The following is a 13,850-nucleotide window of genomic DNA, read 5'->3' on the forward strand; positions in this document are numbered from 1 at the left end:
CAGAAATGCTCATTTAGGTTTAGGCGATGGGAAAAGTGGTTTTACTTACTTGATCCTCCATTCCTGCAGCAGCTGGTGCTTCCCTGTGCTCCAGCGGTGGACTGTTTCTCAATGTCCTTGCATCAAATTCAGGGTTCTGAACCCATCAACGGACTTGATGATGTCAGAGGACTTGTGACCACTGAGGCACAGGAGAGAAGGAACTGCAGGGCCCAATTTTACAACATTGAGGCAGCCTGTGGGAGCAGAGAATCTGGTATATAAACTACTCTTCTTGTTCCCCTAGATCTTAACGAGTATTTAACCCTTGCAATGAGGGTGCAGCCCAACTGCAAAAAAGAGGCATTATTACTTTCACACATGTTCGGCTTTAAAGCGAATGGGCCCCACCCACTACAAGCTGCCTGCAGAAAACTACAGCAGGGGGCAGAGACAAGACCAGTCAACCTACAAAAGGGGAGAGAGCAGCACAGACAGGTCTTGATTACAAGAAACTCCTGCACAAAGGTTTCACTCTGAATTACTGCACAAATCTAGAAGAAAAAAACAAGAACACCAAGATTCAGGGAAGAATACCCACACCTCTTATATTCAGACAATATTTGAATATCACATAGTCAGCTTTAGCAAAGGTACATAGAAAGTATACATTGGAATGGATCTTATTGGAAGATCCTAAATATAATTTGTGGAAATCAATACGGTGCAATGGACATCTAATGCTTTAACCACGTGCCTACCAGGCACCTCTACCCCCTTCCTGCCCACCGGGCACCTCTACCCCCTTCCTGCCAGGCCAATTTTCAGCTTTCAGCGCTGTCACACTTTAAATGACAATTGCTCAGTCATGCAACACTGTACCTATATGAAATTGTTATTTGTCTCACACATGTAGAGCTTTCTTTTGGTGGTATTTACTCACCACTGGGTGTTTTAAAAAAAAAAATAGTAAAAAATTAGAAACAAAGGAAAACTTTTTTTTTTTTTATTTCAATTATAACATTTTTCAAAACAGGTAATTTTTCTCCTTTACTGATGTGTGTTGATGAGGCTGCACTAATAGGCAGCACTGATGAGGTGGCACGGATAGGCACTGATGAGCTAGCACTGATGATGCTGCACTAATGTGCAACAATGATGGGTACTGATAGGCAGCACTGATGATGCTGCACTGATATGCAAGAATGATGGGCACAGGTGGGCGACACTGCTCATCAGTGCCATGATCGGTGTAGATCCGTCCTCTGACAATTGCCTGTTATTGGCAGTTTTTTCCTAACACTGTGACAGTGTGAGGAAAGTTCAGCCGATAACCGGCATCTGCATTTACCGGTGATCTGCTGTGTCATTGGACACGACTGATCACGCGGTAAAAGGCCGCTGTGATTGGCCTTTTACCACATCACATGATCAGCTGTGTCCGTAAGACACATCGATCACGGAGATCGTCAGGGGCGTGCGGGAGGGCGCGTTCTGGTAAGACGTCATATGACGCCCTCCCAGAACTGGACAACCTCGCTGTAGCCGTCATTCGTCTATAGCACAGTTGGCAAGTGGTTAAAAGGCACCTTCATAAATGTAAGCCTTGGATGAGAAGTGTTATACAATACTACAATACCTACTTATCTACTAAGAAACTGAACACAGAATACAAGAATTAGGCCTTGCCTGTGAAATGGAGGACTCCTTTCTCAAGTGTCCTCCCATCCACTTCTTTTTTCAGTGCCCTGTATTCCTCTGTAAGGAGCTCAATGTGTTCAACATGTAAGACTTTACCTGCAAGAGAAGGAAGAATGTAGAAAATTTACCTGCATGCAAACACTGGAAATCAGGGGTGGACTGACAACTCATGGGGCCCCCTATTGCCCATAGGGGATCATGGGGCCCCTGTGTCCTTGACCAAACTCAAAAAAGCCTATGAAAAAAAAAGGTACCAGGGGCATCTCATGGGGCCCTCTACTGACCCCGGGCCCTCGGGCAGTGCCCGAGTTTCCATATGGTCAGTCCGCCCCTGCTGGAGTTTATTATAAAACAATTATTAGCCACTTTCTTATGTCAAATTTCATGAATTACAGTATTGCATCGCCTCACCTTTTTCTTCTGCCATTTGCCACAATTCATGTGCAGCATGCGCAGAGAGAACCATTGGGTACTCAACAAGAACATGTTTGCCTGCTTCAAGGAAGCGCCTATTGGAGAAAGAAAAGGAATTAAAAACATGCTAAAAATTATCTTGTATTTTAACTGCTAGGTCATGTACTATGTATTATTTACTACAAATGCTTGCCTAACTAAAGAAATCATATCCAATATCATAATTTAAACTCAGCTCCAGGATCCCTCCTTGCAGGCCCTAATCTTTCCCCCTCCACTCGGGAGGCCCACACGACTGTATACAGGTGAAACTCGAAAAATTAGAATATCATGCAAAAGTTCATTTATTTCAGTGCAGCAACTTAAAAGGTGAAACTAATATATGAGACTCATTCCATGCAAAGCAAGATAGTTCAAGCCGTGATTTGTCATCATTGTGATGATTATGGCTTACAGCTCATGAAAACCCCAAATCCACAATCAGAAAATGTGAATATTCCATGCAATCAATAAAACACGGATTGTACATAGAACAATATCGGACCTCTGAAAAAGTAGAAGCATGCATATGTACTCAGTACTTGGTTTGGGCCCCTTTTGCAGCAATTACTGCCTCAATGCGGTGTGGCATGGAAGCTATCAGCCTGTGGCACTGCTGAGGTGTTATGGAAGACCAGGATGCTTCAATAGCGGCCTTCAGCTATTCTGCATTGTTCGGTCTCATGTCTCTCATCTTTCTCTTGGCAATGCCCCATAGATTCTCTATGGGGTTCAGGTCAGGCGACTGAGCAACAGACCAGGTCTGTTTTTCTTTAGCCCAGGTAAGACGCTTCTGACATTGTTTGTTGTTCAGGATCGGCTTGACAAGAGGAATACGAAATTTGAAGCCCATATCCAGGATTCGTCTGTGTGTGGTGGCTCTTGATGCACGGACTCCAGCCTCAGTCCACTCCTTGTGAAAGTCCCCAACACTTTTGAATGGCCTTTTCCTGACAATCCTCTCCAGGCTGCGGTCATCCCTGCTGCTTGTGCACCTTTTTCTTCCACACTTTTCCCTTCCAGATAACTTTCTATTAATGTGCTTTGATACAGCACTTTGGGAACGTCCAACTTCTTTTGCAATTACCTTTTGAGGCTTTCCCTCCTTATGGAGGGTGTCAGTGATGGTGTCAGGTCAGCAGTCTTTCCCATGATTGTGATTCCTACTGAACCAGACTGAGAGACCATTTAAAGGCTCAGGAACCCTTTGCAGGTGTTATGGCTTAATTATCTGATTAGAGTGGGACACTTTGAGCCGAGAATATTCCACCTTTTAACAATATTCAAATTTTCTGAGATTGTGGATTTGGGGTTTTCATGAGCTGTAAGCCATAATCATCACAATGATGACAAATCACGGCTTGAACTATCTTGCTTTGCATGTAATGAGTCTCATATATTAGTTTCAACTTTTAAGTTGCATTACTGAAATAAATGAACTTTTGCACGATATTCAAATTTTTCGAGTTTCACCTGTACTTTGCTTCTGCACTGTTCTTGGCATCATTGTATGCTGTTGTGATGTCCTGCACTCACAGGATGTCCTCAGTCTTCCAGTGTCATTCAACCTAGAGGATTGAGGACATCTAGTGGTGGAAAATAAACACTACAGGTGAAAACAGACGGAAAGTGAGCATTGCACCATTTAAATAGAACAATGATTAATTTTCACATATCGTGTTCTGAGTTTACCTATGTATTGTATAGATCTTACAATAAATCTTCTGTAAAGAAGCGTGAGTGCTGCCACTGCTACCTTGTACCTAAAGATAAACGCTCCAGGGCTGTCATCCTTATTCTTCCTTTACTGCTCAGTGAGTTACGGACTTTGAACAAGTATGTATCAGATGTTGAGATTCACTAGTAAACGTATGACAGCCCAGACCTTGAATCTTACAGCTCCCAAAGTTACTTGGACAGTCGGATATAACAGTTCATATCAGTCCATATGTCACACATTACCTGTATCAGGAGTTTGGCATCATTAGTTATCTGCGTAATATGATTTGTTTCCCATTGTTAAGGCCTCGTTTACACTCTTCAATATGTGGCATTAGACACGCTTTTTTAAGCACTCTAAATGCCAGTCAAAGCACCTCGTACTAAATAAATATGTTACCTTACATTGTTGTTCACACTGTCGTGTTTGCTTTGCTATACCACATGATGCTTTCTTGGTGCTTCAAAGAAGTCTATGACAACAGCACCTGCAGCTATTGAGGTGCCGTTATTCCATTAGCTTTGCTTTGTTTTGGAGGTATTCCAGGAATGATATATCAGAATACACTAGGAAACCAGCAAGAAAACCAGAAATACATCATCGGCAGTCACTTCTGGTTCATGTGTATGTATTCTGGAAGTGTTTGGTGCAGACGTCACATCTGGTGTGCAGCATGGAGCAGCAGGATGGTGAGTGGGTTTAGGACTGAAGCAAAGAAACCAGCAGACAGCATGTGCTGTGCAACATGGGAATACTATAGCAAAAGTGAGTGAGGACCAGAGAAAGAGGACTGAGCGGAAAGGATCAGCAGAGCTGGGGGACTGGCCCATGAGACACCGGGGGACTGGCCCATGAGTGAGGACCAGAGAGAGAGGACTGAGCGGAAAGGATCAGCAGAGCTGGGGGACTGGCCCATGAGACACCGGGGGAGTGGCCCATGAGTGAGGACCAGAGAGAGAGGACTGAGCGGAAAGGATCAGCAGAGCTGGGGGACTGGCCCATGAGACACCAGGGGACTGGCCCATGAGTGAGGACCAGAGAGAGAGGGCTGAGCGGAAAGGATCAGCAGAGCTGGGGGACTGGCCCATGAGACACCGGGGGACTGGCCCATGAGTGAGGACCAGAGAGAGAGGGCTGAGCGGAAAGGATCAGCAGAGCTGGGGGACTGGCCCATGAGACACCGGGGGACTGGCCCATGAGTGAGGACCAGAGAGAGAGGGCTGAGCGGAAAGGATCAGCAGAGCTGGGGGACTGGCCCATGAGACACCGGGGGACTGGCCCATGAGTGAGGACCAGAGAGAGAGGACTGAGCGGAAAGGATCAGCAGAGCTGGGGGACTGGCCCATGAGACACCGGGGGACTGGCCCATGAGTGAGGACCAGAGAGAGAGGGCTGAGCGGAAAGGATCAGCAGAGCTGGGGGACTGGCCCATGAGACACCGGGGGACTGGCCCATGAGTGAGGACCAGAGAGAGAGGACTGAGCGGAAAGGATCAGCAGAGCTGGGGGACTGGCCCATGAGACACTGGGGGACTGGCCCATGAGTGAGGACCAGAGAGAGAGGACTGAGCGGAAAGGATCAGCAGAGCTGGGGGACTGGCCCATGAGACACCGGGGGACTGGCCCATGAGTGAGGACCAGAGAGAGAGGACTGAGTGGAAAGGATCAGCAGAGCTGGGGGACTGGCCCATGAGACACCGGGGGACTGGCCCATGAGTGAGGACCAGAGAAAGAGGGCTGAGCGGAAAGGATCAGAAGAGCTGGGGGACTGGCCCACGAGTGAGGACCAGAGAGAGAGGACTGAGCGGAAAGGATCAGCAGAGCTGGGGGACTGGCCCATGAGACACCGGGGGACTGGCCCATGAGTGAGGACCAGAGAGAGAGGGCTGAGCGGAAAGGATCAGCAGAGCTGGGGGACTGGCCCATGAGACACTAGTAGATGTCACATGTAGTGTGCAGCATGGGAGCAATATAATGGGAGGTGAGCAGAGACTAGAGAGAGAGGGGGGGGGGGGGGGTCAGCTGAGTGGGTGAACTAATGAGCTGGGGGAGGGGGAATCTTCTGAGCGGGTGAACTAATGAGCTGGGGGGGAGGGGGGAGGGGGAATCTTCTGAGCGGGTGAACTAATGAGCTGGGGGGGAGGGGGGAGGGGGAATCTTCTGAGCGGGCGAACCCATGAGCTGGGAATCTGCCGGGCGGGCGAACCCATGAGCTGGGAATCTGCCGGGCGGGCGAACCCATGAGCTGGGAATCTGCCGGGCGGGCGAACCCATGAGCTGGGAATCTGCCGGGCGGGCGAACCCATGAGCTGGGAATCTGCCGGGCGGGCGAACCCATGAGCTGGGAATCTGCCGGGCGGGCGAACCCATGAGCTGGGAATCTGCCGGGCGGGCGAACCCATGAGCTGGGAATCTGCCGGGCGGGCGAACCCATGAGCTGGGAATCTGCCGGGCGGGCGAACCCATGAGCTGGGAATCTGCCGGGCGGGCGAACCCATGAGCTGGGAATCTGCCGGGCGGGCGAACCCATGAGCTGGGAATCTGCCGGGCGGGCGAACCCATGAGCTGGGAATCTGCCGGGCGGGCGAACCCATGAGCTGGGAATCTGCCGGGCGGGCGAACCCATGAGCTGGGAATCTGCCGGGCGGGCGAACCCATGAGCTGGGAATCTGCCGGGCGGGCGAACCAATAAGCTGGGGGATCTGCTGAGCGGGTTAACTAGTGAGCTGGGGCATCTACTGAGCTGGGGTTCTACAGGAACTACTGGCATCAAAAAAAGCATGTTGAAGTAGTAGGTGCTTTAACCCCTCGCCTACAGGGCACTTATACCGCCTTCCTGTCGAGGCCAATTTTCAGCTTTCAGCGCTGTCACACTTTGAATGACAATTGCGCGGTCATGCAACATTGTACCCATATGAAATTTTTATCATTTTTTTGAGACAGATAGAGCTTTCTTTTGGTGGTATTTAATCACCTCGGGGATTTTTATTTTTTGCTAAACAAACCAAAAACTACTGAAAATTTTGAAAAAAACATTTTTTTAGTTTTTGTTATAAAATTTTGTAAATAAGTGATTTTTTTTCCTTCACTGATGTGCGCTAATGAGGCTGCAGTGATGGGCACTGATAGGCTGCACTGATGAGGAGGTACTGGTAGGTGGCAATGATGGGCATTGACAGGCATCACTGATGGGCACTGAAAGGCAGCACTCATATATGGCACTGATAGGCGGCACTGATAGGCAGCTCAGATGGGCACTGATATGTGGCATTGATGTGGCACTGAGGGGCACTGACAGCTGGCACTGATGAGCACTAACAGGTGGCACTGCTGGGGCTACACAGATCATCAGTCACATGTCCACTCTGAGTAAAGCCGATTACCGGCTCTCCTCTCCTCTGTCAGTGTGACAGCTCGTCAGGAGAGAAATACTGATAACCGGCATTTCCCTGTTTATATGTGATCAGCTGTGATTGGACACAGCTGATCACATGACCGAGCCGACATCTTCGACTCTTTCCGTTGATTGGTGATCCACTGTGTCCGAGGGACACAGCGTACCACCAATCGTCCTCCCAGAACGAGAGAACCGCCTTGCGCCCGTCATTACCATATATGGCGGGTGGGAGGCGGTTAATGTGTGTTAAAGTCAAAGCAAAATGTAAACAAGCCCTTAAGGATGTCGAAGCTCAAAACAAACATAATATATAACACAGTGTACTAGTACAGAAAAATAAAAAAAAACACAAAAACTTTTGTGCCAAAATTTGTGTCCTTGTGAAATTCCTGTCAACTGAACCAATATATCATACATTCCTAGCAGTTTTCCCAAACGCATTTCCAAGGCTGTCAAGCTGACCCACCATAGGAAAGGAAGGGATTTTTTTTTTTTTTTAAAGCTATCAGCCTGGCCGGCAGGGACCAATCAGATGGGCCCTGGCAGAGTCAGCCAGGAAAGGAGTATCACTGCTGACAACTAGAACACCAGACCTTTTATATGAAAGAAAAAACACTAATGTGCTATATGGAAGGGATAATCAAAATCTGCCATACAGTTTAAAAGATTCAATCCACCAGATGTCAATAACATAAATATATAAATTATGTTATCCAAAGTAAATAATCCTCCCTATCTGTATACAGACTGTAATAAAATAAACAATGAATAAATGAATAATAGTTCAGGATTGTGTATACAATAGAAAAACAATGAAATAAATATGAATATTAAAAAACAGAATGGTCACTACTTGTACTGTTCCTGTTGAGCTGTGTTACAATGTGAACTTATTAGTCGGTCGTTTGCACTTGAGCAGCAGCACCAGTAATTATTTATTTGATAGGGGTTTATATAGTTTTACTCCTAGCGCAGGTTTTTTTGGTTTTAAATATGATAAGTATGGAGATTAGTAGTTCCGGCTTATGCAGATCTGAAAAATCAGTTATTTGTTCCAAGTACATGTTTCAAAGTATAGAAACCAGAGCAGCCAGGCATCTAGCATTTTCAAAGGAAATTTTAGTGTTACCCTCTGTATTTCATCACTAAAAGATAGGTAGAAAATTGATAGTAGAATAAAGACTCCTTCTGATTTAAACATGTAACATTTGTAAACGCTCTGATACGCATGTGCAGTTCTCAGTATGCTCAACTTAACCACCTCCCATCCGGCCGTTGTACATAAATGGCCTCCCCGCACCCTGCTTGTGCGTGCTCCCTGGGAGCGCACAGCACCGCGATCCGGTGCCCGCTGTGGAACACCGATCGTCGACCGGGACCTCTGAACGAGGTCCCGATCATGTGATCACTGATTAGCCAATCAGTGATCACATGCAGAGTAGTAAGCAAGATGTCACTTGTGACATCATTGCTTACTATGTGTGAAATCTGTGAATGATCAGAGAGGTCACATAGTACAAGGCTATTCACAACAGCCTTGTACCATGTGACAAGCTGTGACCAATCACAGCTCACACAGTAGTTCTCAATGACTGCAGGAATGCAGCTAGAGAGAAGGAGAAATGTTTGCTTTTATATCCTATATGGGTGTAAAAGCAATCAGTGTAAAAAAAAAAAAAATCTTCATCACCCCCCATAAGTAGTACAGTGTCACGATGGTGACACTGTACTGCTAGGGTGACAGTATGTAAAAACAAAATAAATAAAAAATATAAAAAAAAAATTAAAAAAAAATGTTTAATAATTATAATTTTTGGTTATTAACTAATTTGGGTTATTTTTTTTTCTACTAAAAATATAAATTTATGATGAAATATTATTTGCAACATTTTATAAGAAAAACACTTTTTTTCAAAATTTTTGGACTTTTTAATTTACACAAAAAAAATAAAAATCCCAGTGGTGAATAAATACCACCAAAATAAAGCTTTATCTGTCTCAAAAAAATGCTAAAAAATTAATATGGGTACAGTGTTGCATGACCGCGCAATTGTCATTCAAAGTGTGATAGCGCTGAAAGCTGAAAATTGGCCTAGACAGAAAGGGGGTAAAAGTGTTTGGACTGGAACTGGTTAAATTAAGAATTGGAAAAAGAAGAAAAAAAAAACAAACACACACTAAAAGGAATGATATAATCTTGTCTATGGAAACCTCAAAGAATTATTACCTTACACTTTCCTCATGGTTTTGATTGTCCGTGCAAATGAAAGCAGCATCAACCTCACTGCTCCTTAGCGCCTCCTCCAGGCAGATTTGCTTCACACCATTATGCTCACCAAGGTCTCTCCTGAAGAGAAGAAATTAAAAAAAAAAAAAAAAAAAAGTGTACAAAAATAAGGATTTACAATACACAAGTACACTAGGTGCATATACAAAGCTAGACTTATAAACCTTTATTTTAAAAATAAACTTGTCATTTCCCCTTACTTCCTGTTCTGGTCGGTGCCGCAAAAGGGTAGTGTGAGAAATCCCTCAACAGGGATACAGACAGCATTGAAATTGAGAGACATATTGCTTTCTTTACACTGTCAATCTTTTGATAATTAAATGATTATTAATTTATTTTTGTCATTTTCTGTTTTTTGTAGCTAGCACTGCTCCTTGAGCCTCTTTGTATCCTCTTCCTGTCTATATGCACTTACTCCAGCCCTTACTTTGTATCACTACGCAGTGCACGCCTGTCAACACGGATCGAACATGCCTGCACAATTCGTTTCGGCACAGTCGCTTGAAGTTCCCATCAGGAACATGTGTGATAGTGTGACAAAGCAAAGGAGCACAAATGGAAGAGCGTCGTCACCTTATACCAGGACTACCAGGTGTTATAATAGATAATGATGCAGATTTAGAAGGATTTATAATATCTTCTCTATCTATATGGTTTGAAATTACATCACTATGTTAAACCTTACATGGAGATCCCAATGGCTGGGTTTAGACATACTCTAAATGCAAACATTTCTTAGTTTCTTTTTTTTTTAGTCCTAAAATAAATCTACACAAAAAAACATTACAATCACTTTAAACAAAATGTATAAAAAAAAAAAAAAAAAAAAAAAAAAAAAAAAAAAAAAAAAAAAAAGGGAAACATTTTTGATTTTAAATAAATGAAATGGTATACTTACCTGCTCTGTGCAATGGTTTTCCACAGAGCAACCCCGATCCTCCTATTCTTGGTTTCCCTGCCGGAGCTCCTGCCTCCTTCCCCCTGCTGGGTGCCCCACATAGCAAGCCACTTGCTATGGGGGCACTCCTGCAGCCTTGATCCTGAGCCGCACTATGTGTGTCCATAGACAAACACAGCATGGCTTGGCCCCACCCCCTGCTCTCTCTTCACTGTGATTGACAGCAGCAAGAGCAAATGGCTCACGAGAGATAAAGAGAGACACAGGCATTTCGCTACAAGCAACAGAAAAGGGCTATTGAAAAACAATTGGTTTTTGCTTGTTGAATGTTTTTGAGCTACAAATTACTTAAAATGTGAATGGGGCCTAAAGCTTAAACATATTTTGTATAAGAACTTGAAATGAAAACTGACCTTGAAACAAAACCGACAATTTTCAGGTTTTCTGATGGACTAGATTGCAATGGCTTAAGAAGATCTCGGATCCTCACAGAACCAGCGATGCCAACGCCTACTACCACCACGCCAATCATTGTATTTTCCTGCAAGTAAAAGAAAATAATATTCCATCAGTTATGTTAGGAACAGGGGCGGACTGACCATTTGGAAACTCGGGCACTTCCCGAGGGCCCGGGGTCAGTAGGGGGTCCCATGAGATGCCCCTGGTACCTTTTTCATAGGCTTTTTTGAGTTTGGGCAAGAACACAGGGGCCCCATGATCCCCTTTTGCCCGGGGGCCCCATGAGTTGTCAGTCCGCCCCTGGTTAGGAATGATCTTAAAATCAGAGGTGCACTCGATCCTGCCTTGTAAACCCCTTAACTTGACACCCTGAAAGCTTGTTACACTGAAAAGTAAAATCTATAAAAATAGTTTTTTGGCTAGGTTCACATATATGCGGTGCGGGAGATCGCATGTGATTCGCACGGGAACCGCACCGCATTCCTGTGCAAATCATATGCAAAATTCTGTGCGGTGCAATTTGAGCCATACATTCTGTAGAGTTCAAATCACACAGCATCCTCACCAAAAAGGTCTAGGACCCTTTTTTTGGTACGCATTAGAATCAGATTGCATGGGTATTCAGACCCAACGATCTGATTCTGCACATCGCACCATTTCATTGTGTTAACATACACACCCGCACCGGTTCACATGAACGGGGTGCAATTCTGATGCGGTGTTGAATTTGCACAGAAAACGTGCATTCTGCACCGCATCGGTGTGAACCCAGGCTTAAAGCTGAACTCCGAGCACAAAAACTCTCATTTACATTTGTGTGTAGCAAATGCCTTTGCGAACCCAGACACAAGACCAATCACCCTGAATAAAGAGAGAACGTCGCAAAGACCAGACCTTACAGTCCTGTGCAGGTTGCTTCTGAGCTACAATGATGTGCAGTAGACAACAGTGGTAGGACGGATTTATGTGCAGGTGTAAATGATATATTTCTTGTTTTTGTATTTATTATATATGAAAAACTTTTTTTTAGATAGCAGTGTCATTCTTTTTATCAGCAGACATACATTCAAGCCAAAGAGACCACTAGTGCCCTATACATGCGCAATTATATTGTGCATCTGGTGAGTGCAAGCACACCACTTTTCCTATCCACAGAAGTCACGAGCACCTTATTAATGCACCTCCAGTGAGAAACAACCATTATCCCCCGACACTGGATGATTTAGGCACTTATAAGAAAAAGTTGTTTCTTTTGGACCGCTATACGTTTATAATGTGCGTTTACCTTACTGTTATTAGTCTACTTTAGGACGATGCACTATTTTCACTTTATTGCGCTCATCCTCAGCGCTCTGATTTATCTATTATCACTCGTCACTTGGCATTTCATTTTTATGTGAGATATATTGATACTCATATGTGTTTTAGCGCTGCATTTCTGATCTATATGTTTTTAAGGATTTACAGGTTCTTTCCTTATACAAGCTGCTTTTATTTCTATTTTAAGAAGCGCTCGCTTGAATGTTTATTTTAGGTCTGCAGAAAGAGAATGCCGGCATCCCAGTGTCATTTCAAAAGCTCAGGTCACGTAAAGAAACAGATGCCACTCTACCAGCCCGAGGAGTCCAGATGGAAAGCAAATGAGGTACAGCTTCACTTTGCAAAGAATACCCAATCATGTGCAAGGAAAATAAAAAATATTGCATTTTTCGCTTGCATGTGATTGGATGATGGAAGTCAACAGAGCTGCTCATTTATTAAGCTCTGGAGCAACTGCTCTTGCGGAGCGCAACTGCAAAGTCCATTTGCTTTTAGTAAATCAACCCCATAGGCTTTTATTGAGTTGAGTTTAGGGGGCTTTGGTAAAAGATCCCCAAAAACTCACATTTAGGAGCAGCAGTGTACATGAGGCCTAGGACTTCATGCACACTGCTGCTCCTACACGCACGTTTAGGAGCTTTTGGCATTTTTTTTTGCTAAAGCTCCTGAATTAAATTTAATAAATCTATGTGTTCCTGTACTCATAGGCTTTTATCAGAGTTTAGGAGCAGCAGAGTTCAAGAGGCAGTAAAATGCAGAAGTATCGCATTTGATGTTTTTCTGTCAAAACACCTAACACAGCAAAAATGCATCTAAATGCTAGGCGCATTTAGCACTTCAGTGTTTATTTGAACCACTTGCTGCCCAGCCACTGTAGAAATACGGCAGCTGGGCAAAAGCATGTTTTAAAATGCGCTTTTGCAAAACAGGTAGGGGGCACGCACAAGGTGCGCCGCCGCCCTACATGTCCCGCCGATCCCGGCCGCGGGTGTCAGTCGCCAGGTCACAGCCGGTCGTTACTGGCTGTGTCCCGCCGATTAGCGGCAATCACTGACAGAGAGCACAGCTGCAGTAGCTCTGCTCTGTCAGTTCCCTGTCAGCTCCTGACATGCTGAGCCAGAGAGAAGAGTTTATCTCTCCCGATCAGCCTGCCCCCGTCCAGCACACACCCCCGCCCCCTAATAAAACACTCCCCTCACACAGTTAACCCTTTCCGTGAATAAAAAAATTAACCCCCCTTCCTCCCCAGTGACATTAGTACAGTGTCAGTGGGTTTTTTTTGCACTGATCACTGTATTGGTGTCACTGGGGATGTCAGTGACCCCAAGCCAGTTCCCCCCCAAATGTCAGAATGTCTGCCGCAGTCCTGCCATAATTCGCTGATCGCCACCATTTATTAGTATACAAAAAAAACTAAAAATCCCAGTCTCTTTCCCGCCATTTGTAAACGCTATAACTTTCACGTAAACCAATTAATTTACACGTATTGGGGTGTTTTTTTTTTAGCAAAGACATGTCGCAGAATGCATTTTGGTCGAAATGTATGACTAAGTTTGATTTTTAAATTTTTTTAATGGACATGTTTTATAGCAAAAAGTCCAAAATATTGTTTTTTTTTCTCAAAATTGTCAGCTTTT

General features: G+C 44.6%; 1 protein-coding gene across 1 annotated transcript in view; it reads right to left on the reverse strand.

Annotated features, from left to right (window-relative positions):
- BLVRA (biliverdin reductase A) overlaps positions 1-13,850 on the reverse strand; it is a 49,655-nt gene that overhangs the window by 22,505 nt on the left and 13,300 nt on the right. Inside the window, exons 2-5 of the mRNA XM_089657841.1 lie at positions 10,848-10,975; positions 9,477-9,596; positions 2,092-2,189; positions 1,669-1,776 (exon numbers count right to left, since the gene is read on the reverse strand). Of these exons, the coding sequence (XP_089513967.1) occupies positions 1,669-1,776; positions 2,092-2,189; positions 9,477-9,596; positions 10,848-10,966 (445 nt within the window). The 5' untranslated portion in view covers positions 10,967-10,975. The remainder of the gene's footprint in view (positions 1-1,668; positions 1,777-2,091; positions 2,190-9,476; positions 9,597-10,847; positions 10,976-13,850) is intronic.

Source organism: Staurois parvus, unplaced genomic scaffold (assembly GCF_062004578.1).
Source record: "Staurois parvus isolate SC_StPar_1 unplaced genomic scaffold, SC_StPar_1.0 ptg001034l, whole genome shotgun sequence".
NCBI classification, from domain to species: Eukaryota; Metazoa; Chordata; class Amphibia; order Anura; family Ranidae; genus Staurois; species Staurois parvus.